Below are 26256 nucleotides of genomic sequence, written 5' to 3'. Positions count from 1 at the left end.
GGTGGACTATACAATCACTGACCTGGACCCCTACGATATCAACTCATTCACTGTCAGGCAGCAATCCCCCCTCTCAGACCATAACCAAATAAATATGTACCTTAAACTTTCTGCCCAAACTACAGACACAAAAAAGGAACCCAGTAAGCTCCATAAAATAAACCAGACATACAGATGGGCCCCAGACAGTGGAGAAAAATTCATCACAGCACTAAAGTCACCTGATCTCACAAGAAAAATATCAAAATTTAAAGAAAACCCATACGAGATCACCAGAGACGGTGTAAACATGGCCATAGAGGATATAAATATGATCTTCCATGAGGCAGCTGTAAAAGCCGACCTTGTGAAACAGAAGAGGAAGCGTCACAAAAGACAAAATAAAAATAAGAAATGGTTTGACCACGAATGCAAAAATGCCAGAAAAGACCTGAGAAAAATATCAAACCAAAAGCATCGCCAACCAAACAATCCGGACCTACGTACTAGATACAATGAAACCCTCAAAAGATATAAACACACCATTAGGAACAAAACACAAAACTATACCCACAAAATACTCGAAGAAATTGAAAACTCCACCAATCCAAAACAATTCTGGGAAATGTGGAATAACCTGAGTACAACACAATTGCAAGCATTACCAATCCAAGATGGAGACATCTGGAGAACACATTTTGAAAACCTCTACAAAGACATCCCAATAAACGAAACAAACCCAAGTCAACATCAGGTCACAGAAAAACTCCACACATTAGAAGCAACATTTAAAGACAACCAAAACCCTCTAGACTCCCCAATCACATGGAAAGAACTGGCCACAAAAACAAAATCTCTCCACCTAAAGAAAGCCTGTGGCCCAGACAACATCAAAAATGAAATGCTCAAGTTCAGCAATATGGAGATGCAGGGTGCGATACTCAAACTATTCAACATCATATTACGCTCAGGCTGTTTTCCCGATATCTGGTGCCAAGGACTAATCTCCCCCATATATAAAAGTGGAAACAAATCAGACCCAAATAACTACCGCAGCATCTGTGTCAACAGTTGTCTAGGGAAGTTATTCTGCAGTATTCTAAATAGTAGATTACTTGATTTTCTTAACAAACATAATATCCTCAGAAAAAACCAAATAGGCTTTCTTCCAAAACACCGCACAGCCGACCATATCTATACCCTTCACACCCTCATTGGAAAACATATACACCAAACAAAAAATGGGAAAATATTCGCCTGTTTCATCGACTTCAAGAAAGCCTTTGACTCTATATGGCACGAAGGGCTCTATTATAAACTTCTTCAGTGTGGAATAGGGGGCAAAGTCTATGACCTTATTAAATCAATGTATCTGAAAAACAAATGCGGGGTCAAAATTGGAGACAAACGCACCGATTTCTTCAACCAGAGAAGAGGCGTCCGGCAGGGCTGCAATTTGAGCCCGACCCTGTTCAACATATACATAAATGAATTAGCAGACATGCTGGAGCAAAGCGAGTCACCAGGTCTCCGTCTCCTGGATGGAGAAGTGAAATCCCTGTTCTATGCGGACGACCTGGTTCTGCTGTCTCCCACAGAACAGGGATTACAGCAACAACTAGACCTACTCGACAAATACTGCCAAAATTGGGCTCTAACAGTAAATCTAAAGAAAACCAACATCATGATTTTTCAAAAAAGGCCCAGATGTCAGGAAAACAAATACCAGTTTACCCTCAGTGATACCACTATAGGACACACTATGAGCTACACCTACCTTGGTCTAACTATTACAGCATCAGGGAGCTTCAGCATAGCAGTGAATGCACTAAAAGAAAAAGCCCGAAGAGCCCTATATGCAATAAAAAGAAAATTCTACAACATCCAAATCCCAATCAAAATCTGGCTCAAAATATTTGACAGCATAATCCTGCCCATTGCACTGTACGGTAGTGAAGTATGGGGCCTGCTAAATCACCAAAGCTACACTAAATGGGAAAAACACACAATAGAAGCCCTACATGCAGAATTCTGCCGAAGCATCCTTCGCACCCAAAGAAAAACGCCAACAAATGCATGCAGAGCCGAACTAGGCAGATACCCACTGATAATAAACATCCAAAAACGAGCACTAAACTTCCTAAATCACCTCAAATCTAGCTCCCCAGACACCCTTCATTTCAAAGCCTTTCAGACCCAAGAGCTAAACCCAGAAAAGAGTCCCCTGAGTCAGCTGCTACTGAAACTAAGTACTCAGCCGGACCCTGACCAGCCCCAGACCAACACAGCCGTCCAAACACCAATCCGAGTGAATCAAATCATTAAAAAATGCAAAGAAACCTACCTGGAACATTGGAACAAAATAACCGAAAGCCAAAGCAGATTAGAATGTTACCGGGCCCTAAAAAGAGAATATAAACTGGCAGACTACCTCACGACCATCAGAGACACAAAACAGAGACAGACCCTCACCAGGTACAGACTAAGCAACCACCAACTGGAAATTGAAAAAGGCAGATACAAGAAATCCTGGCAGCCTAGAGAGAATAGAATATGCGATCAATGTCTGGCTGGCGAGGTTGAAACAGAAATGCATTTCCTCCTAAAATGCGAAAAATTCAACACATCAAGAAACATATTATTCAACAAGCTAAGCCAAACAACCCCAGATTTCAAGGAATTGGATGATCTGTCAAAATTGAGATTAGTCCTAGGAGAAGGAGACAGACCATACCTTGGGGCCAAATATGTAACAACATGTCACAACCTGAGGACTGTTTAAAATTAAGACTGTTTAAAATTAATATTGAACATACCAAATGAAGTACAAAGACTGTTTAAAATTAATATTGTTTAAAAGTAATATTGTATGTACCCAACAAATGTCAAATCGATTGACACCTACAGAATGTTAGAAAACTGTACCTTTTTGCAATGTAAGCTTTGGCAATATGGTTCTCTATAAACTTTCATGCCAATAAAGCATTTGAATTGAATTGAATTGAATTGAGAGAGAGAGACGGAGAGAGAGACGGAGAGAGAGAGAGACGGAGAGAGAGACGGAGGGAGAGAGAGACGGAGAGAGAGAGAGACGGAGAGTGTGCCACCCACTGAGCTGTGGCTGACTCCTCGAGGCAAAGGTTTGGTGAATCTTACCGGGTCATTGAAGGGAATGCCCAGAGTATCCATGGTGAAGTATAACATCTCTTTCTCCAAGAGGGATTTCTCGATGTACCATTTAATGTCCTGAAACAGGAGGATCGAAAGAGGGAAGTGAAAGAGCATCGATTCCGCGTAACTCGAGCGGAGAATGTGACTCTCCTCTGTAGTCACCTTGGCCAGGACAACTCCGAGAGTCAACTCCTGGAGAACAGCCAGAACAGACAAGGCCTGGGGCTTGTAGACCACACCCTCGGCGCAGGACGGGGTCAGGAGACGGTTCAAGGTTCATGGTGCAGGACAGGGGGTCAGAGATCATGGTGCAGGACAAGGGGTCAGATGAAGGTTCGAGGGTCACGGTGCAGGACAGGGGGTCAATGATCATGGTGCAGGACAAGGGGTCAGATGAAGGTTCGAGGGTCACGGTGCAGGACAGGGGGTCAGAGATCATGGTGCTGGACAAGGGGTCGGATGAAGGTTCGAGGGTCACGGTGCAGGACAGGGGGTCAGAGATCATGGTGCTGGACAAGGGGTCGGATGAAGGTTCGAGGGTCACGGTGCAGGTCAGGGGTCATGGTGCAGGACAAGGGGTTAGGTGAAGGTTCGAGAGTCATGGTTAAGGACAAGGGGTCGGGAAAGGTTCGAGGGTCATGGGTCATGGTGCAGGACAGGGGTCGAGGGTCACTTTGCGGGACAGGTGCCAGGCAAGTGAAACTCACTGTGGACCACGCGCGAGTGAAAGCGTCTCACCTCCCTGGGCAGGATCTCCGCTGCCCGGTTTGCTGTGAGTTTCGATTCGTAAAACGGCAGGTTCTGATGTACCGAGCGGTCCTCGGGATGGAAGATGAGGAAGGTTCTGGAACATTCCACAGCCTTCTCGTAATTCCCCACTGTGGGTCCATGGGACAGAAGGAAAAGAGAGAGCGTCAGTGACTGGAGTCCGGCATTGTGTCGCCAATCAACCCCCCTCCACACTGCCAACCCCCGTACCTCATTAACATAGCCCGACCCCCGACCCCTCCGTCCAACCCCTGACCCCATCCTCCTCCGACCCCAAGCCCCTCATCCGACCCCACTGGCCAACCCCCCGACCCCACTGGCCAACCCCCGGCCCCACTGGCCGACCCCCGACCCCATCCTCGTCCGACCCCAAGCCCCTCATCCGGCCCCACTGGCCGACCCCCCGACCCCATCCTCGTCCGACCCCAAGCCCCTCATCGGGCCCCACTGGCCGACCCCCCGACCCCACTGGCCAACCCCCGACCCCACTGGCCGACCCCCGACCCCCGACCCCATCCTCGTCCGACCCCAAGCCCCTCATCCGGCCCCACTGGCCGACCCCCCGACCCCACTGGCCAACCCCCGACCCCACTGGCCGACCCCCGACCCCATCCTCGTCCGACCCCAAGCCCCTCATCCGCCCCCACTGGCCGACCCCCGACCCTATCCTCGTCCGAACCCAAGCCCCTCATCCGACCCCACTGGCCGACCCCCGACCCCATCCTCGTCTGACCCCAAGCCCCTCATCCGACCCCACTGGCCGACCCCCGACCCCATCCTCGTCTGACCCCAAGCCCCTCATCCGACCCCACTGGCCGACCCCCGACCCCATCCTCGTCTGACCCCAAGCCCCTCATCCGACCCCACTGGCCGACCCCCGACCCCATCCTCGTCTGACCCCAAGCCCATCATCCGACCCCACTGGCCGAGCCCCGACCCCATCCTCGTCTGACCCCAAGCCCATCATCCGACACCACTGGCCGACCCCCGACCCCATCCTCGTCCGACCCCAAGCCCCTCATCGGACACCTTGACACCCTGTCCAACCCCCGAATCCCTCGTCCCACCTTAAATCGCACATCTGACTCCCCAAGCTCCGCCCCCGTCCGACCTCTGACCAGCATCAACTCCCCTTGTCCGACGCGCTCGCCCCTCACCCCACTCATCCCCATCCGACCCTGTGCCGAACTCGACGCTAACCCCCCGACACCCCGCGAGATGCAAACCCCTCCGACCACCGGCCACCTCGTCCGACCCGAGGCGACAAGTCACCAGCGGGCGAGGGCAGTCGTCACGGTCGCCCGCTGCTGCCCGTCTCCCGCGGGCGGCCAGTGCCAGCCCACGCACCCACCCACCTTTGTGATAAGCGTACTGCAGGAAGCTGAAAAGCGAGGGCAGGAAGTCATCGATGGCGGCCGCTCTGCCCGGTTTGGTAGCGACCTCCGTCACGCAGCCCTGGTTACAGCCCAGCACCTGGACATAGTGATCTGGGGAGGGGGAGGAGACAGGAGTTAGACCAGCAACTCGCCCCCCCAGTAACTCAGAGTCAGAGAATCGTAGAATGATACAGCACGGGAGGAGGCCATTCGGCCCATCTTGGAAAGAGCGATCCAATTAATCCCACGCCCCTGCACTTTCCCCATAGCCCTGCAATGTTTCAAGTATTTAACCTATTCCCTTTTGATAGTGATTCTTGGATCTGCTCCAACCACCCGTTCAGACACTGCGATCCAGATCAGAACAACTCAACAACAACTTGCAATCATACAGCGCCTTGAATGTAGTAAAACGTCCCAAGGAGCTTCACAGGACTGTTATCAGATAAAATGTGACACCGAGCCACAGAAGGGTAAATTAGGGCAGGTGACCAAAAGCTTGGCCAAAGAGGTAGGTTTTAAGGAGCGTCTTAAAGGAGGAAAGAGAGGTAGCGAGGCGGAGAGGTTTAGGGAGGGAATTCCAGAGCTTAGGGCCCAGGCAACAGAAGGCACGGCCACCAAAGGTTGAGCGATTATAATTGGGGATGCTCAAGAGGGCAGAATTAGAGGAGCGCAGAGGGTTGTGAGGCTGGAGGAGGTTACAGAGATCGGGAGGGGCGAGGGCCATGGAGGGATTTGAAAACAAGGATGAGAATTTTGAAATCGAGGTGCTGCTTAACCGGGAGCCACTGTAGGTCAGCGAGCACAGGGGAGATGTGTGAACGGGACTTGGTGCGAGTTAGGACACGGGCAGCCGAGTTTTGGATGACCTCAAGTTTACGTAGGGTGGAATGTGGGAGGCCAGCCAGGGGTGCGGTGGAATAGTCAAGTCTAGAGGTAACAAAGGCATGGATGAGGGTTTCAGCAGTGGATGAGCTGAGGCAAGGGCGGAGATGGGCGATGTTATGGAAGTGGAAATAGGCGGTCTTAGTTATGGCGTAGATATGTGGTCAAAGCTTATCTCGGGGGTCAAATATGACACCAAGGTTGCGAACTCGTTGTAGAAATTTTTTCCTCATCTCCTCCTCTGGTTCTTTTGCCAATCACCTTCACTCTGTGTCCTCTGGTTCCCCACCCTTCTACCAGTGGAAACAGTCTCTCCTTATTTACACTGTCAAAACCCTTCATGATTTCAAACACCTCTATCAAATCTCCTCTTAACCTTCTCTGCTCTAAGGAGAAGAACTCCAGCTTCTCCAGTCTCTCCACATAACTGAAGTCCCTCATCCCTGGTACCTGTGGTAAAGCACTGTTTGTATTCCACTGTGTACATGTCTGTACATGCCTCGGCTGACTCCTCCCACGAATCCAGGTATAAAGGTGACTGCTCCACAGCCCCTTTGTATTCTGGACCGGTCGACCACTCGAGGCGCACCTTCATTCTCTTGTTAATGAAAGCCTGTTAATTACTTGCTTAATCTCAGTCTTTTGAGTTATTGATAGCGCATCAATTTTATTAACAAGATTTTTATAATGGAGAAGATCCTCACACCAGCATGCCTGGACTTAGATCATCGGGAGGCGGACTCATCCACCAAGTTTACTCACTGGCTTAGGTGTTTCGAAAAATTCCTGACCGCCTCCGCTGCAATCAAATCGGACGAGGACAAACTGGATGTCCTGACCTCCAAAGTGAACCACCGAGTGTACTCGGCCATCCAAGACGCGACCTCGTACGCGGATGCTATCAAGCTCCTCAAGGACCAGTACACGCGCCCAGTGAACGAAGTGTACGCCAGGCACCTTCTGGGGAGTCGTAAACAACAACCTGGGGAATCGACCAAGGAATACCTTCAGGCACTGTCTGTGCTTGGCCGGGCCTGTGGTTGTAAGGATGTAAAGGCCACCGTGTACACAGAGGAACTTATCCGGGACGCTTTTGTAGCGGGCCACAGGTCCAATTACACCCGACAGCGACTGTTGGAGCAGAGTGACCTCGACCTCAACAAGGCCTCTGAACTCGCACTATCATTGGATGCAGCCTACCGGGGCATGGATGCCTACTCCTCTGCACCGTGGACGCCGCGGGGAACGACAGCCTGGGACACGGTAGGACCGTCTCATAGCGCCGTGCCACCCCAGCCACATCCCAGCAACGGCCCAACTACCGCAGCAGGGTCCCAAGGCCAGACAGCAGTGCCCCAAGGCCAGAAATGCTACTTCTGTGGCCAGGCCAAACACCCCAGAGCGCGCTGCCCGGCGAAAAATGCGATCTGCTCGGGTTGCAGGAAGAAGGGACACTACGCCAGCATCTGCAGGGCCAAAGCCACCCCGAACCCCAGCAGCGCCACGTGTGGGCCGTGCGGGCCGCCATCTTGGGCCTCCCCAGCCATGTGCGAACCACCGGAACAGCAGCCATTTTGGACGCCTCCAGCCACATGGGGATCATGGACGCCGCCATCTTGGACGACAGCCGGGACGCAGCAGGCCCCCAACACCGCCTCATCTGATACCCGCAGCGACACACCGACCCCTACGCTGGCCTCCGTTACACTGGACCAAGCGAGACCGCACCAGCTGGCCAGTTCCACAATGGACATTAAGGTAAATGGTCACGAAACAATCTGCCTTATTGACTCTGGGAGCACGGAGAGCTTCATCCACCCCGACATGGTGCGGCGTTGCTCTCTCCCAGTCCTGCCTGCGCACCAGCGGATTTCTATGGCCTCCGAGTCCCAGTCGGCGGACATTGGTGGCTACTGCGTGGTGACACTCGTAGTAGACGGGACTGTGTACGATAATTTTAAACTTCTGGTCCTGCCCGACCTCTGCGCTGCCGTTCTACTGGGGTTAGATTTTCAGTGCCACCTTAAAAGTGTTACGATGGCGTACGGTGGACCCCTCCCCCCATTCACAGTCCGCAGCCAGCAGCTTCCAAATTGCCCGCCGCGCACCAGGTGCAACCTCTCCACACTCAGAGTCACCCCCCCCCTCCACTGTTTGCTAACCTCACCACCGACTGTAAGCCCATCGCCACAAACAGCAGGCGATACAGTGCCGGGGACAGGGTTTTCATTAAAACCGAAGTGGAGCGGCTCCTGAAGGAAGGGATTATTGAGGGCAGCACCAGCCCCTGGCGAGCCCAGGTTGTGGTCGTTAAGACCGGCGAGAAGCAGCGCCTGGTCATCGACTACAGCCAGGCAATAAATCGCTACACACTGCTGGACGCCTACCCACTCCCCCGCATAGCTGATATGGTCAACCAGATCACGCAGTACCGCGTCTTCTCGACCATTGACCTGAAATCAGCGTACCACCAGCTCCCTATCCGCTCTGAGGACCGCCAGTATACTGCCTTTGAGGCAAACGGCCGCCTCTATCACTTCCTTAGGGTTCCCTTTGGCGTCACCAACGGGGTCTCCGTCTTCCAAAGGGAGATGGACCGGATGGTCGATCAAAATGCGTAGCAGGCCACTTTCCCATATCTGAACAATGTGAACATCTGCGGCCATGACTTGCAGGACCATGACGCAAACCTCGAAAAATTCCTCTGCACTGCCAAACTCCTCAACCTGACGTATAACAAGGAGAAGTGCATATTCCGCACAACCCGCCTCGCCATCCTTGGCTGTGTTGTGGAACACAGGGTCATCGGCCCCGACCCCGACCGGATGCGTCCCCTTATGGAACTCCCACTGCCCCACTGCCTCAAGGCCCTGAAGAGGTGCCTAGGGTTTTTCTCCTATTACGCCCGGTGGGTCCCCTACTATGCGGACAAGGCCCGTCCGCTGATCAAGTCCACCTCTTTTCCCGTGATGGCAGAGGCCCGCTTAGCCTTCCACCGTATCAAGGAAGACATTGCCAAAGCCACCATGCACGCAGTGGACGAATCCATCCCCTTCCAGGTGGAAAGCGACGCGTCCGACTTTGCCCTGGCCGCTACCCTCAATCAGGCGGGGAGACCCGTGGCCTTCTTTTCACGAACCCTCCAGGGCCCGGAGACCAGACACTCCGCTGTTGAGAAGGAGGCCCAGGCTATTGTGGAGGCTGTGCGTCATTGGAGGCACTACCTGGCCGGAAAATGATTTACCCTGCTCACTGACCAGCGTTCAGTTGCTTTCATGTTTAACAACAAGCAGAGGGGCAAAATCAAAAACGACAAGATCTTGAGGTGGAGAATCGAACTTTCCACCTACAATTACGAGATCTTGTACCGGCCCGGGAAGCTCAATGAACCCCCGGATGCTCTATCGCGTGGCACCTGCGCCAGCGCGCAGATCGATAGACTGCGGGCCCTCCACAATGACCTCTGCCACCCGGGGGTCACCAGGTTCTTCCACTTCATCAAGGCCCGCAACCTGCCTTACTGCATTGAGGAGGTCAGGACCATGACCAGGAACTGCCAAGTCTGCGCTGAGTGCAAACCGCACTTTTATAGACCAGACAGGGCTCACCTGATAAAAGCCACTCGCCCCTTCGAGCGCCTGAGCGTTGACTTTAAAGGGCCTCTCCCCTCCTCCGACCGCAATGTGTACTTCCTCAATATTATTGATGAGTACTCCCGTTTCCCGTTCGCCATCCCCTGCCCGGACATGACCAGTGCCACGGTCATTAAAGGTCTGAACGACCTCTTCACCCTGTTCGGCTTCCGCAGCTATATCCATAGCAACCGGGGCTCATCATTTATGAGCGACGAGCTCCGTCAGTACCTGCTAGCTAGGGGTATTGCCACAAGCAGGACCACCAGTTACAACCCCCGGGGGAACGGACAGGTGGAAAGAGAGAATGCGACAGTTTGGAAGGCCGCCCTACTAGCCTTAAAGTCTAGGGGCCTTCCGACCTCCCGCTGGCAGGATGTGCTCCCCGATGCGCTCCACTCTATTCGGTCACTGCTCTACACTGCCACTAACGCCACCCCTCATGAGAAAATGTTTGTCTTCCCAAGGAAGTCCACATCGGGGACATCGCTACCGCCATGGCTGACGTCCCCAGGGCCGGTCCTACTGAGAAGACACGTGAGGACCCATAAAACAGACCCCCTGGTCGATAGGGTCGACCTCCTCCACGCCAAACCCCAGTATGCTTACATTGCGTACCCGGACGGGCGGGAGGACACAGTCTCCATAAGAGACCTCGCACCCTCGGGGGCCGCAGTTACCCACTACCACCCCCCCCCCCATGATCCGATATCCAGCCCCAGCAGACGGCAGGCCTGGGCCCCGCGACCCGCTCGACATCTACGAGGACTACACACCAGTGCCCCAGCCTACGCGGGACTCGACGCCGGAAGCTTCACTACCCCTGCCGTCGCCACGTCGATCACAGCGGCAGACAAGACCTCCGGAGAGACTCCAATACACTAACTTTTAATACACTTCACCCCTCCGGACTCAATTTTAAACAAGGGGTGAATGTGGTAAACCACTGTTTGTATTCCACTGTGTACATGTCTGTACATGCCTCGGCTGACTCCTCCCACGAATCCAGGTATAAAGGTGACTGCTCCACAGTCCCTCTGTATTCTGGACCGGTCGACCACTCGAGGCAGACCTTCATTCTCTTGTTAATAAAAGCCTGTTAGTTACTCGCTTAATCTCAGTCTTTTGAGTTATTGATAGCGCATCAGTACCATTCTAGTCAATCTCTTCTGCACCCTCTCCAAGGCCTTATTTAAGGAGAAATATACTTGCATTGGAGGCAGTTCAGAGAAGGTTCACGAGGTTGATTCCGGAGATGAGGGGGTTGTCTTATGAAGAAAGGTTGAGCAGGTTGGGCCTATACTCATTGGGGTTTAGAAGAATGAGAGGGGATCTTATTGAAACATATAAGATTCTGAGGGGGCTCGACAAGGTAGATGCAGAGAGGATGTTTCCCCTCATGGGGGAATCTAGAACTAGGGGGCATAATTTCAGAATAAGGGGAAACCATTTTAAATCGGAAATGAGGAGGAATTTCTTCTCTCAGAGGGTCGTGAATCTTTGGAATTCTCTACCCCAGAGAGCTGTGGAGGCTGGGCCATTGAATATATTTAAGGTGGCGATAGACAGATTTTTGAATGATAAGGGAGTGAAGGGTTATGGGGAGGGGGCAGGGAAGTGAAGTTGAGGCCAAGATCAGGTCAGCCATGATCTTATTGAATGGCGGGGCAGCCTCGAGGGGCCGAATGACCGACTCCTGCTCCTATGTCTTATGTTCTTATGTTCTCCTTCCTAAAGTGTGGTGCCCAGCATTGAACACAAACCATTACTGAAGCTAACTTAAAACGATAGCAAAATACTGCGGATGCTGGAAATCTGAAATAACAACAGAAAAAGTTGGAAAAAACTCCGCAGGTCCGGCAGCGTCCGTGGAGAGAGAAACAGAGTCAACGTTTCAGGTCGAAACCCTTCGTCAGAACTGAGAAAAAAAAGCAGGAAATGAAACAGATTTTAAAGCAAGTTGGGGGCTGGGAAATGGGGGAGGGGTTGAAAGAACAAACGGGAAGTTCTGTGAGAAGTGAAGAGACATTAAGAGGTATTCAAGGCGAGACAAGATGGTAATAGGACAGGTAAAGAGACAAAGGATGGCTCTAGATGAAGTGTGAAATGCGCTGGCAGCGTGAGAGACAGCTGCCATGTGGGAGAGAGAAAAAGGAAAAGGCACAAACCAAAAGGTGTGGATAAAAAATATATAAATATGATAGGGGCCGAGATTATGATCTGAAATTGTTGAACTCGATATTGAGTCCAGAAGGCTGTAAAGTGCCTAATCGGAAGATGAGGTGCTGTTCCTCGAGCTTACGCTGAGATTCTGTGGAACAATGCAAGAGCCCGAGTACGGTGAGGTCTGAGTGGGAATGGGGCGGTGAATTGAAATGACAGGCGACCAGAAGCTCGGGGTCACCCTTACAGACTGATGCTAGTTTTTGGTCCAGATTGATTTGGTTAGCTGGGTTTGAGTTCCCCAGCTGCCGTGGTGCGGTTTGGACGCCCGTCTTCGGATCGTCGCGCCGGACTTCTGGAAATACGAGTCGAGTAACATAACCACTAAGCTGCCGTTCCCGTGAATGATAAATGTGAGGTATTACATTTTGGTAGGAAGAATAAGGTGGTCACTTTTCACTTGGAGGGTGCGAGTCTGGGCGGGGTGGAGGAACAAAGGGATCTTGGAGTACAAATACACAAATCACTAAATGTTGCGACACAGATTAGCAAGGCCATAAAAAAAAAGCAAATGCTAAATACTGCAGATGCTGGAAATCCTAAATAACAACAGGAAATGCTGGAAAAACTCAGCAGGCCAGGCAACATCGGTGTTATGTTCATTAATAACTAGTCGTTTTCATTATGAACAGCTAGCTTCCAGCTAGTCACTTTATTCATGCCATGTGGACTTGTACAGCATCCATCTTGACTACTGCCTTCTGGGTAGCCTAGTGCATCGTGGGTAGTCCCACTCTTATATACATACAGCTCCACCTAGTGTACCATTCTAGAATGACAGGTTACTGATCATTACATCCCCCTTTCTTTGAGGATAAACAAAATCAATATCAATCAACTTTCAAGAAACACGATAAAGATGATATCAGCAACACTTTTGTTAGTGCTCTATAAACATAAACATTTTCACAACAGTCAACACATTTTCAAAGCTTTACTTTATACTCAAAGATTAAGTCTATCAGGCTTTTTTACTTCACGTGTGGATCTTCTCAGCACGGCTAAGTCTGATGTGTTTTCATGAGAGCCTGTATGTGTGTTTGTGTTAGATTGTTCTGGTGGTGAGTGACAAGGTTCATTTGCTGCATTGTCATCGATTCGCTCTTGGATAGTTTCTTGTGTTTTTAGGAGGGAATGGCGGTTACTCCTGAGAATCTGTCCTTCCTCAGTTCTAACAGTGTATGACCTTGGTCCTACTTCCTCAAGAACTGTAGCTTTCCTGTTCCATGCATCTGGGTCCTCAATCCTGACAACATCATCCCTTGTCAATGGTTTCAGAGTTTTGGATGACTTGTCATAGTATGATTTCTGTTTCAGCTTTAACAGTTGAAGTCTCTGTCTCAGTTCCTTACTCTGCTTTTCTTTTGCACAGCAGGGTAGCGTGGTACGCAACTTGTGACCCATTAGGAGTTCAGCAGGTGAAGAACCAGAGTCTAAAGGTGAGGCTCAGTAGCTCAGCAGGGCGAGATAAGGATCAGACTTGCTTTCTGTCGCTTTCTTCAGTAGCTGTTTGAGAACTTGAACACCTTTCTCTGCCTTACCATTTGACTGAGCATACAAAGGACTGGATGTGATGTGCTGAATGTCATACTGTGCTGCAAACTGTTGCCACTCCTTACAGTTGAAGCACGGACCATTGTCGCTAACGGCAATCCTGGGAATTCCATGTCTGGCGAAGATGGATTTAGCATGCATTATGAAACTGCTTGCTGTGGTGCTTGAGAGCAGCGCCATCTCAGGATAGTTAGAATAGTAGTCAATCACTATTAGATAGCCTTTACCATTCAAATGAAAGAGGTCCATACCAAACTTTTGCCATGGTGCTGTTGGTAAGTCAGCTACTATCATTGATTCCTTTGCTTGTTTGTTTTGGTGTTTCTGACATGTCTCACATTTGCCTATCATGTTCTCAATGTCCTTATTTATGCCAGGCCAATAAACAGTGTCTCTTGCTCTCCTTTTGCACTTTTCAATTCCGAGCTGTCCCTCATGAATCCTTTTGAGCATGTCTCGACGTAGAGCCTGTGGAATGACTATTCTGTTCTGTTTTAGTAATAGTCCACTTGCGACACTCAACTCTGACCTGATGTGATAGTACTTTGGACAGGAACCTTTTGACCAACCATGATGAATGTTCTCTATTACTGTTTGTAACACTATCTTTTACTGTTTCTTCTGCTATTTGCTTTGATTTTGTGTCTGACACGGGCAGCGCAGCAGTGACCATACTCACATGAACATCCACGTCTTCTTCAGTAGAGCTCACATGACTCATTGTGGGTGCTCAGGATAGTGCATCTGCTAACACTATGTGTTTGCCTGGTGTGTAGATCAGTTCAAAGTCATATCTTTGCAGCTTCATCATGAGTCGTTGAATCCTTGGAGACGTCTCATTCAGGTTTTTTTTTATGATGGCAACCAGTGGGCAGTGGTCTGTCTCAACTGTGAAGGTGGGAAGTCCATATATGTAGCCATGGAACTTTTCTAGTCCAACTACCAAGCCTAGACATTCCTTTTCAATTTGGGCGTATCGACACTCAGAATCAGTCATAGACCTGGAGGCATAGGCAACAGGCTTCCAATCTTCACCCTCTGCTTGTAGCAAGACCGCGCCTAGGCCATCTTTTGATGCATCCGTTGACACTTTGATTCACTTTGTTGGGTCAAAGAAGGTGAGTACAGGTGTGGTTGTCAGCACTGTTTTGAGATTCATCCACTCTTGTTCATGTTTTTCTGTCCATGCGAACTCATTTGTTTTACGTAGCAGGTCTCGCAGACAGGCTGTCTTGGCTGACAAGTTAGGAATTAACTTTCCAATGAAGTTTATCATCCCCATGATGCGTAGCACTCCTTTTTTGTCAGTGGGTCGGGGCATTTTGAGTGTTGTGTTTACTTTTTCCATATCTGGCTCTATTCCTTTACCAGATAGATTATCTCCTAGGAAAGTGACTTCCTGGACGCCAAACTGACACTTGGCTTTGTTGAGCTTCAGTCCATTCCGGCGTATGCTCTGTAGCACTTTAGTCAGTCTCTCATTGTGTTCTTTCAGTGTGGAGCCCCAGATGAGGATGTCATCAACATAGACCCGAACTCCTTCCAGACCTTCAATTATGTGTTCCATCGCTCTATGAAAGCTTTCAGATGCAGATATTATCCCGAAAGGCATTCTGAGGAAACAATACCTGCCAAATGGTGCGTTGAAGGTACAGTATTTGGTGCTCTCTTCATCCAGTTTTAGTTGCCAAAATCCTTGTGAGGCATCGAGCTTTGTGAAGTATTTGGCACCTGACATTTCACTGGCGATTTCTTCTCGCTTGGGAATCTGGTAGTGTTCACGTTTTATGTTTGCATTTAAGTCCTTTGGATCCATGCATATTCTTAGATCATTGTTCTTTTTCTTTACACATACCATGGAGTTAACCCAGTCTGTTGGCTCTTCGACTTTCCTGATGACCCCTAGTGTGGTGATTCTGTCCAGTTCTTTCTTGAGCCGGTCACGCAGGGGTGCTGGAACTCTCCGTGGAGCATGTATCACTGGCTGAGCATCCTCCTTTAGCTGGATCTTGTAAGTGAATGGTAGAACTCCAAATCCTTTGAACACATCCTGGAAATTATTCACTACAGAATCCACCGAGTCATCTGGTCTGCTTATGGCACAGTTTATATGGTAGACTCTCTTGACCAGTTCTATGTCCTCACAAGCTTTGTCACCTAGTAGTGAATCAAGTCCTTCAGCCACAACAGAAAACATGAGATGATGCACTTTGTCTTTGACTGTCACTTTAAGTCTGCATACACCTAAGCTATCTATTTTATGTCCATTATAGTCCTTCAGTAGTACTGACTTTTTTTGTATTTTGGGCTTTTCTTTCATGTTTTTAACGTCACTCATACTGATTAAGTTTGCTTTTGCCCCAGTGTCTATCTAGTTTCAATGTAACTGATGCTCCATTTACCTGCAGTGACATTATCCATTTGTCCTCTTTTACTGCATTATCTTTATGTTCAGCATTGTTCATTCCTGAGGGCTGCACATTTTCTGTATCCTTTTTGATATTGTCACATGACACCATTTCTACAGAACATGTCTCACTTAAATCAGTGTCCTCAATCACATTAATTCGTTGTCCTTTCTTAGTTTTTACTTTTGAAAAGCATTGTTTGGCAAAGTGATTCTTTCCATAACATTTTGTGCACATTTTACCAAACGCAGGGCATTGTCGTGACTGGTGTTTGTAACCACAGCGTTTACAATTAAAAATTCCTTCCTCCGATTGCTTTGCATTCCTGTTCTGCCCACGTTTCTTCCCTTTGTAGGGCACAGCACCGACAGCAGCACTATCACTTACTACAATCGCATTATTATTATTTTCACTGAAAGTCTTTGCGTGCTTTTGAGCTAGCTCACTGGCTTGGCATATTTTCACAGCATTTTCCAATGATGGTTCGGTTTCTCTCAACAGATGTTCCCTGACCTTTTTATCATGAATACCAAACACAATCTGGTCACGAATCATGGATGATTTCAGTTCAGAGAAATTACATGTCTGTGCTTTCAGTTTCAGATCGGTTACAAAGCTATCAAAAGTCTCATTTTGCTGCTGTGTCCGTGAACGGAACACGTATCTCTCATAGGTTTCATTCTTTTTGGGAGAACAATGTGTATCAAATTTCTTTAGCACATCTTCCAATTTTTTTCTGTCCTGCTCTTGATCAAATACAAATGTATTATGTACCTCTATCGCCTGTGGGCCTGCAACCGTGAGCAGCAACGCTATTTTCCTTGCGTCTGGCATCGTACCGAACCCGATGGCAGCAATGTAGAGTTCGAATCGTTGTTTGAAAGTCCGCCAATTGCAGTCGACATTCCCAGTGAGTTTCAAACCGCCGGTGGCTTCAAATGCTCCATGTCGCGTTTCACAATATTCAGCAGATTTTACCCTACTCCTGGTATCATGTTCAGTGAGGCGAGGCCCGACCAGAGCATCGGACCTGTGAGGGAGCAGTGACCAGCGGCAGTTTAAAAGCGGCGGCTGATTCAGCGAGGCGAGGCCCAACCAGAGCATCGGACCTGTGAGGGAGCAGTGACCGGCGGCAGTTTAAAAGCGGCGGCTGATTCAGCGAGGCGAGGCCCGACCAGAGCATCGGACCTGTGAGGGAGCAGTGACCGGCGGCAGTTTAAAAGTGGCGGCTGATTCAGCGAGGCGAGGCGTACCAATTCAACAGCAGGGGAGAGCGGTAAAAAGTAATCCAAGTGTGACGTCACCAGGAAGTAGGTAAGTGATTGGTTGGTGAGTATTTCTTTCTCCTTTTCATTACAAGCTTAAATTCTGCGGTTTATATTTTCTTGGGTCTCTGTGGTGTAGTGGGGACAGTTGGTAAATAAGCGCCCTAGAGTATATCATTAACTGGTGGTATTGAATTAATTTAAATTAATTAAAGGGGTAAGTCATGCCAGGAGAGCCCAGCCCCGTGTTATGCTCCTCTTGCTCTATGTGGGAATTCAGGGACGCTGCCAGTGTCCCTGACGACGACGTCTGCCAGAAATGCATCCAGTTGCAGCTACTAACGGGCCGTATTGAGGCGCTGGAGCTGCGGATGGTTGGGTTGTGGAGCATTCACGATGCTGAGAGGGTCGTTGATTACACGTTTGATGAGTTGGTCACGCCGCAGGGTAGGGCTGCCCAGGCAGAAGGGAAATGGGTGACCACCAGGCGGAGCAATAGAAGCAGGCAGGTAGTGCTGGGGACCCCTGTGGCCATCCCCCTTTCAAACAGGTATACCAATTTGGATACTGTTGAGGGGGATGACTCACCAGGGGAAGGCAGCAGCAGCCAACTTCCTGGCACCAGGGGTGCTTCTGCTGCTCAGGAAGGGAGGAAAAAAGAGTGGGAGAGCAATAGTGGTAGGGGATTCTATCGTAAGGGGAACAGATAGGCGTTTCTGTGACCATAGACGTGACTCCAGGATGGTTTGTTGCCTCCCTGGTGCCAGGGTCAAGGATGTCACTGAACAGCTGCAGGGCATTCTGAAGGGGGAGGGTGAACAGGCAGAGGTTGTGGTTCACAACGACATAGGTAGGAAGAGGGATGAGGTCCTGCAGCAAGAATTTAGGGAGCTAGGTAGCAGATTAAAGACTAGGACCTCAAAGGTTGTAATCTCTGGATTACCCCCGATGCCATGTGCTAGTGAGTATAGGAATAGGAGGATAGAGCAGATGAATGCGTGGCTAAAGAGTTGGTGCAGGAGGGAGGGCTTTAGTTTCCTGGATCACTGGGCCTGCTTCTGGGGAAGGTGGGACTTGTACAAGTCGGACGCGTTGCACCTGAACCAGAGCGGGACAAATATCCTTGCGGGGAGGTTTGCTAGCACTGTTCGGGGGGGTTTAAACTAAAATGGCAGGGGGTTGGGAATCTGAGCAGGGAGACAGAGGAAAGGAAAACAGGGATAAAAGCAAAAGATAGGAAGGAGAAAAACAAAAGTGGCAGTCAGAGAAATCAATGGTTTAAATCAAACGTGGCCACAGTAAATAATAATTCTAATAGGTCTAAGAGCGTTAAAAAAACAAGCCTGAAGGCTTTGTGTCTTAATGCGAGGAGTATTTGTAATAAGGTGGACGAATTGGCTGCGCAAATAGAGGTAAACGAATATGATTTGGTTGGGATTACGGAAACGTGGCTGAAGGATGGCCAAGACTGGGAACTCAACATCCAGGGGTATTCGATATTCAGGAAAGATAGGCAAAAAGGAAAGGGAGGTGGGGTAGCATTACTGGTTAAAGAAGGGATTCATACAATTGTAATGAAGGATATTAGCTCTGATGATGTGGAATCTGTATGGGTAGAATTGAGAAATACTAAGGGGAAAAAAACATTAGTGGGAGTGGTATATAGACCTCCAAACAGTAAGGTGGAGGTTGGGGATGGCATTAAAAGGGAAATTAAAGAAGCGTGCAATAAGGGCACAGCAGTAATCATAAGAACATAAGAACATAAGAAGTAGGAGCAGGAGTAGGCCATACGGCCCCTCGGGCCTGCTCTGCCATTCAATAGGATCATGGCTGATCTGAATCTAGACTCACGTCCACTTCCCTGCCCTCTCCCCGTAACCCCTAATTCCCTTATCTGCTAGGAAACTGTCTATCTCCATTTTAAATTTATTTAATGTTGCAGCTTCCACAGCTCTCTCGGGTAGCAAATTCCATAGATTTACTACCCTCTGAGTGAAGAAGTTTCTCCTCATCTCAGTTTTGAAAGGGCAGCCCCTTATTCTTAGATTATGCCTAGTTCTAGTCTCACCCATCAGTGGAAACATCCTCCCCGCATCCACCCGATCAAGCCCCCTCACAATCTTATATGTTTCGATAAGATCGCCTCTCATTCTTCTGAACTCCAATGAGTAGAGTCCCAACCTACTCAACCTTTCCTCATACGTCAACCCCCTCATCTCCGGAATCAACCGAGTGAACCTTCTCTGAACCGCCTCGAGAGCAAGTGTATCTTTTCTTAAATATGGAAACCAAAACTGCACGCAGTATTCCAGGTGTGGCCTCACCAATACCCTGTATAGCTGCAGTAAGACTTCCCTGTTTTTATACTCCATCCCCCTTGCAATAAAAGCCAAGATTCCATTGGCCTTCCTGATCACCTGCTGCACCTGCATACTATTTTTTTGTGTTTCATGTACCAGGACCCCCAGATCCCTTTGTACTGTAGCACTTTGCAGTTTCTCTCCATTTAGATAATAACTTGCTCTTTGATTTTTTCTGCCAAAGTGCATAACCTCACACTTTCCAACATTATATTGCATCTGCCAAATCTCTGCCCACTCACTCAGCTATGAAGAGAGACTGGGCAGATTGGGTTTGTTTTCCTTGGAGCAGAGGAGGCTGAGGGGGGACATGATTGAGGTGTACAAAATTATGAGGGGCATAGATAGGATGGATGCTGAGGAGCTTTTTCCCTTAGTAGAGGGGTCAGTAACTAGGGGGCATAGATTCAAGGTAAAGGGCGGGAGGTTTAGAGGGGATTTGAGAAAGAACTTTTTCACCCAGAGGGTGGTTGGAGTCTGGAACTCACTGCCTGAAAGGGTTGTGGAGGCAGAAACCCTCACAACATTTAAGAAGCATTTGGATGTGCACTTGAAATGCCATAGCATACAAGGCTACGGGCCAAATGCTGGAATATGGGATTAGATTAGACAGGGCTTGATGGCCGGCGCGGACACGATGGGCCGAAGGGCCTCTATCCGTGCTGTATTACTCTATGACTCTATGACTTAGCCTGTCTATGTCCTTTTGCAGGTTTTTTATGTCCTTCTCACTCACTGCTTTCCCTCCCATTTTTGTATCGTCGGCAAACTTAGATATGTTGCACTCGGTCCCTTCCTCCAAATCGTTAATATAGATTGTAAAGAGTTGGGGTCCCAGCACTGATCCCTGTGGGACACCACTAGTTACTGATTGCCAGCCCGAGAATGAACCATTTATCCCAACTCTTTGTTTTCTGTTAGATAGCCAATCTTCCACCCATGCCAGTATATTACCCCCAATCCCGTGATTTCTTATCTTGATCAGTAATCTTTTGTGTGGAACCTTGTCAAATGCCTTTTTGGAAGTCCAAATACACTACATCCACTGGTTCCCCTTTATCCACCCTGTATGTTACATCCTCAAAGAATTCGAGCAAATTTGTCAAACATGACTTCCCCTTCATAAAACCATGCTGACTCTGTCCTATTAAATTATGTTTATCCAAATGCTCTGTTACTGTTTCCTTAATAATGGACTCCAACATTTTGCCAACCACAGATGTTAGGCTAACTGGTCTATAGTTTCCAGCTTTTTGTCTACTTCCCTTCTTAAATAAGGGTGTTATATTAGCAGTTTTCCAATCTGCCGGGACCTTTCCTGAGTCCAGGGAGTTCTGGAAAATAATCACCAATGCATCCACAATCCCTACCGCCACTTCTCTCAAGACCCTAGGATGTAGGCCATCAGGTCCGGGGGATTTATCCGCTTTAAGTCCCATTATTTTACTGAGTACCATCTCCTTAGTGATTTTAATCGTCTTTAGCTCCTCCCCCCCCCCCCCATTGCCCCCTGTTTATCCAGTGTTGGGATATTTTTAGTGTCCTCTACTGTAAAGACTGATACAAAATATTTGTTCAGCGTCTTTGCCATCTCCATGTTCCCCACCACTAGTTTCCCGGTCCCATCCTCTAAGGGACCAACGTTCACTTTAGCCACCCTTTTTCTTTTTATATAGCTGTAGAAACTCTTGCTATCTGTTTTTATATTTTTTGCTAGTTTACTTTCATAATCTATCTTCCCTTTCTTAATTAATCTTTTAGTTATTGTTTGCTGGCTTTTAAATGCTTCCCAATCTTCTATCCTCCCACTAGATTTGGCTACTTTATATGCCCTTGTTTTCAGTCGGATACTATCATTTATTACTTTACTAAGCCACGGATGGCTGTCTTTTCTTTTACTCCCCTTTTTCCTCAGTGGAATATATTTATCTTGAAAGATGTGAAATATCTCCTTGAATGTAGACCACTGCTCTTGTACCGTCTCACACTTTAATCTGTTTTCCCAGTCCACTTTAGTCAATTCTACTCTCATACATTCATAGTCTCCTTTATTTAAGCTTAGTACGCTGGTTTGAGATCCAACTCTCTCACCCTCAAACTGAATTTGGAATTCAACCATGTTATGGTCACTCATTCCAAGGGGATCCTTTACTAGGACATTTTTTATTAATCCTGTTTCATTACACAGGACCAGATCTAAGATTGCCTGTCCCCTGGTTGTTCAGTTACATACTGCTCAAGGAACCCGTCCCTAATACACTCTATGAACTCTTCCTCAAGGCTGCCATGCCCAATTTGATTAGTCAATATGAAAGTTAAAATCCCCCATGATTATAGCTGTTTTTTACAAGCCCCAACTATTTCCTGATTTATACTCCGACCAACAGAGTTGCAACTGTTAGGAGGCCTATAGACTACGCCCACTAGTGACTTTTTCCCCTTCTTATTCCTTATCTCCACCCAAACTATTTCACTATCCTGATCCTTTGACCCAATATAATTTCTGACTATTGCAGTGATTCCATCCTTGATTAACATAGCAACCCCACCTCCCTTTCCTTCCTGTCTGTCCTTCCTAATTGTCAAATACCCTTGTATGTTTAGTTCCCAGTCATGATTATCTTGCAGCCATGTTTCCGTAATGGCCACCAGATCATACCCATGTGTAGTTATTTGCACTGTCAACTCGTCAATTTTGTTACGAATGCTGCGTGCATTCAGATAAAAGAACTTTCAAATATGTTTTCTGACAATTTATTCCTGCTTTTACCCCTTTTACTACTTTAACTTTATTATACATTCTGTCCCTTCCTGACATGCTCTGCTTTTTAATTCCCCCACTGTTACCTTGCTCTATTGCCTTCTCCGCTGTCATTTTTATTTTTCGCTCTCTTAAAACCTCCCCCCCACTAATTAGTTTAAAGCCCTCTCTACAGCCCTAGTTATTCGATTCGCCAGGATTCTAGTCCCAGCACTGGCCAAGTGAAGTCCGTCCCAACGGAACAGCTCTCTCCTGTCCCAGTACTGGTGCCAGTGTCCCAGGAAGCAAAACCCATTTCTCCCACACCAGACTTTGAGCCACGCATTTAACTTTAATCTACATATAGATTGGGCCAACCAAATTAGTAACAATACTGTAGAGGAGGAATTCCTGGAGTGTTTACGGGATGGTTTCCTGGACCAATATGTCGAGGAACCAACCAGAGATCAGGCCATCTTAGACTGGGTATTATGTAACGAGAAAGGATTAATTAGCAATCTTGTTGTACAAGGCCCCTTGGGTCGGAGCGATCATAATATGATCGAATTCTTCATTAAGATGGAGAATGAAGTAGTTGACTCAGAGACAAGGGTCCTCAATTTAAATAAAGGAAACTACGATGGTCTGAGGAGCGAGTTGGGTAGGATTGATTGGGGAATGGCACTCAAAGGGTTGACGGTGGATAGGCAATGGAAAACATTCAAAGACCAAATGGATGAGCTACAGAAATTGTTCATCCCAGTTTGGCATAAAAATAAAACAAAAAAGGTGACTCAACCATGGCTAACAAGGGAAATTAGGGATAGCATAAGATCCAAGGAGAGGACATATAAATTGGCTAGAAAAAGCAATAATCCTGAGGATTGGGAGCAGTTTAGGAGTCAACAAAGGAGGACAAAGGGATTAATTAAGAAAGGGAAAATAAAATATGAGAGTAAGCTAGCAGGTAACATAAAAACTGACTGTAAAAGCTTTTATCGATATGTGAAGAGAAAAAGATTGGTGAAGTCAAGCGTAGGTCCCTTACAGTCAGAATCAGGGGAATTTATAATGGGAAACAAGGAAATGGCAGACCAACTAAATACATAGGCAGGGACAGGGTACTGAATTTGGATGATCAGCCATGATCTCATTGAATGGCGGAGCAGGCTCGAAGGGCCGAATGGCCTACTCCTGCTCCTATCTTCTATGTTTCTATGTTCATTAATAACTAGTTGTTTTCATTATGAACAGCTAGCTTCTAGCTAGTCACTTTATTCATGCCATGTGGACTTGTACAGCATCCATCTTGACTGCTGCCTTCTGGGTAGCCTAGTGCATTGTAGGTAGTCCCACTCTTATATGCATACAGCTCCTACATATAGCTCCACCTAGTGTACCATTCTACAATGACAGGTTACTGATCATTACAATCGGTGGAGAGAGAAACAGAGTTAACGTTTCAGGTCGATTTCCAGCATCCGCAGTATGTTACTATTGCTTTTTTTATGGCCTTGCTAATCTGTGTCGCAACTTTCAGTGATTTGTGTATTTGTACTCCGAGATCCCTAAAAAGCAAACCAAGCACTAGGGTTTATTTCTAGAGGCATAGAATTGAAAAGTAGGGGAGTTATGCTAAACCTGTATCGAACCTTGGTTGGGTCACACGTAGAGTACTGCGTACAATTCTGGTCCCCATACTATAAAAAGGATCTTCTTCTTAGGCAGTCCCTCGGAACCGAGGATGACTTGCTTCCACACTAAAGATGAGTTCTCAGGTGACTGATGAGTCCAATGCGGGACCTACAGTCACTGTCACTGTTGGGGTTGTCCATGAGGGCCCTGACATTCCAGGTCCCGAACTTCATTTTAAAGGGTGGAAGATGCCTGTGCGTGAATTCTTTTATATTATAAAAGATGTAATAGCAGAGTACTTGGAAAACAGTGACAGGATCGGACAAAGTCAACATGGATTTACAAAAGGTAAATCATGCTTGACTAATCTATTGGAATTTTTTGAGGATGTAACTGGTAGAATAGATAAGGGAGAACCAGTGGATGTGGTGTATTTGGACTTTCAGAAGGCTTTCGATAAGGTCCCGCATAAGAGATTAGCGTGTAAAGTTAAAGCACACGGGATTGGGGGTAAGGTACTGACTTGGATAGAGAACTGGTTGGCAGACAGGAAGCAAAGAGTTGGAATAAACGGGTCTTTTTCCGAGTGGCAGGCAGTGACTAGTGGGGTACCGCAGGGAACGGTCCTAGGACCCCAGTTATTCATAATATATATTAATGATCTGGACAAGGGAACTCAATGTAATATCTCCAAGTTTGCAGACGACACAAAGCTGGGTGGGCATGTCTGCTGTGAGGAGGATGTAGAGAATGTCCAGTACGATTTGGACAGGTTGGGTGATTGGGCAGATGAATGGTAAATGCAGTATAATGTGGATAAATGTGAGGTTATCCACTTCAGTGGCTAAAACAGGAAGACAGATTATTATCTGAATGGCAATAGATTGGGAAAAGGGGAAGTGCAAAGAGACCTGGGTGTCCTTGTGCACCAGTCGCTGAAGGTAAGCATGCAGGTGCAGCAGGCGGTTAAGAAGGCAAATGGTATGTTGGCCTTCATAGCGAGAGGATTTGAGTACAGGAACAAGGATGTCTTGCTGCAGTTGTACAGGGCCTTGGTGAGACCACACCTTGAGTACTGTGTGCAGTTTTGGTCGCCGTATCTGAGGAAGGATGTTCTTGCCATGGAGAGAGTGCAGCGAAGATTCACCAGACTGATACGTGGGATGGCAGGAATGACATATGAGGAGAGATTGGGTCGATTGGGCTTATACTCGCTAGAGTTTAGAAGAATGAGAGGGGATCTCATTGAAACTTATAAAATTCTAACAGGACTAGACAGACTAGATGCAGGAAGGATGTTCCTGATGGCCGGGGAGTCCAGAACCAGGGGTCACAGTCTAAGGATAAGGGGTAAGCCATTTAGGACTGAGATGAGGAGGAATTTCTTCACCCAGAGTGGTGAACCTGTGGAATTCTCTACCACAGAAGGCAGTAGAGGCCAATTCATTAAATATATTCAAGAAGGAGTTAGATATATTTCTTAAGGCTAAAGGGATCAAGGGATATGGAGAGAAGGCAGGGACAGGGTACTGAGTTTGGATGATCAGCCATGATCTCATTGAATGGCGGAGTGGGCTCAAGGGGCCGAATGGCCTACTCCTGCTCCTATCTTCTATGGTGTGGAGATGCCGGTGTTGGACTGGGGTGGACAAATGTAAGAAATCACACACATCAGGTTATAGTCCAACAGCTTTATTTGAAATCACAAGCTTTCGCAGCGTTGCTCCTTCGTCAGGTGAAGTGGAGAGATGCATAAAAACACAGCTTATATAGTCAGAGAATAATGTCAGATGTTTACAGGTAATCTTTCTAACTGCCATTTATCACACCTCGGCAGAGAGATAATCACAGCAATCAAATGTGTAAATGGTGTCCAAACAGGTCAGTCAGGAAAACATTACATCAAAGAACAATGAGGTGGGGTCACAAGGGGTCAAATGTTGCAGATGCTGGGGTCTGTATGAAAAACAAAAAAAGGCAAAAAACATTTTTTTGCTGGAAATCACAGCAAGTCCGGCCGCATCTGTGTGGAGAGAACAAGCCAACGACGACTCGAGTCTGGATGACCCTACGTCAGGTGGGGTTACATGTAGCGTGACACACAACCCTGCTACAGCAACCTCTGCAAGACATGCCAGATCATCAACACAGATACCATCATCACACATGAGGACACCACCCACCAGGTACATGGTACATACTAATGTGACTCGGCCAATGTTGTCTACCGCATACGTTGCAGGAAAGGATGCCCCGG

The 26256-nt window shown here is 47.9% G+C and overlaps 1 protein-coding gene across 1 annotated transcript in view; it reads right to left on the bottom strand.

Moving 5' to 3' along the window:
• LOC147088305 (prolyl 3-hydroxylase 1-like) overlaps window positions 1-26256 on the bottom strand; it is a gene marked incomplete at its 5' end in the record, with an annotated part of 143386 nt that overhangs the window by 107597 nt on the left and 9533 nt on the right. Inside the window, 3 exons of the mRNA XM_085977008.1 lie at window positions 3136-3225; window positions 3889-4028; window positions 5274-5405. Coding sequence (XP_085833134.1) covers window positions 3136-3225; window positions 3889-4028; window positions 5274-5405 — 362 coding nt within the window. The remainder of the gene's footprint in view (window positions 1-3135; window positions 3226-3888; window positions 4029-5273; window positions 5406-26256) is intronic.

Source organism: Somniosus microcephalus, unplaced genomic scaffold (assembly GCF_052327205.1).
Source record: "Somniosus microcephalus isolate GS21.2 unplaced genomic scaffold, FLI_Smic_1.0 unresolved_chr4, whole genome shotgun sequence".
In the NCBI taxonomy this organism is placed as follows: Eukaryota; Metazoa; Chordata; class Chondrichthyes; order Squaliformes; family Somniosidae; genus Somniosus; species Somniosus microcephalus.
This window is presented reverse-complemented; position numbering and strand designations above follow the sequence as displayed.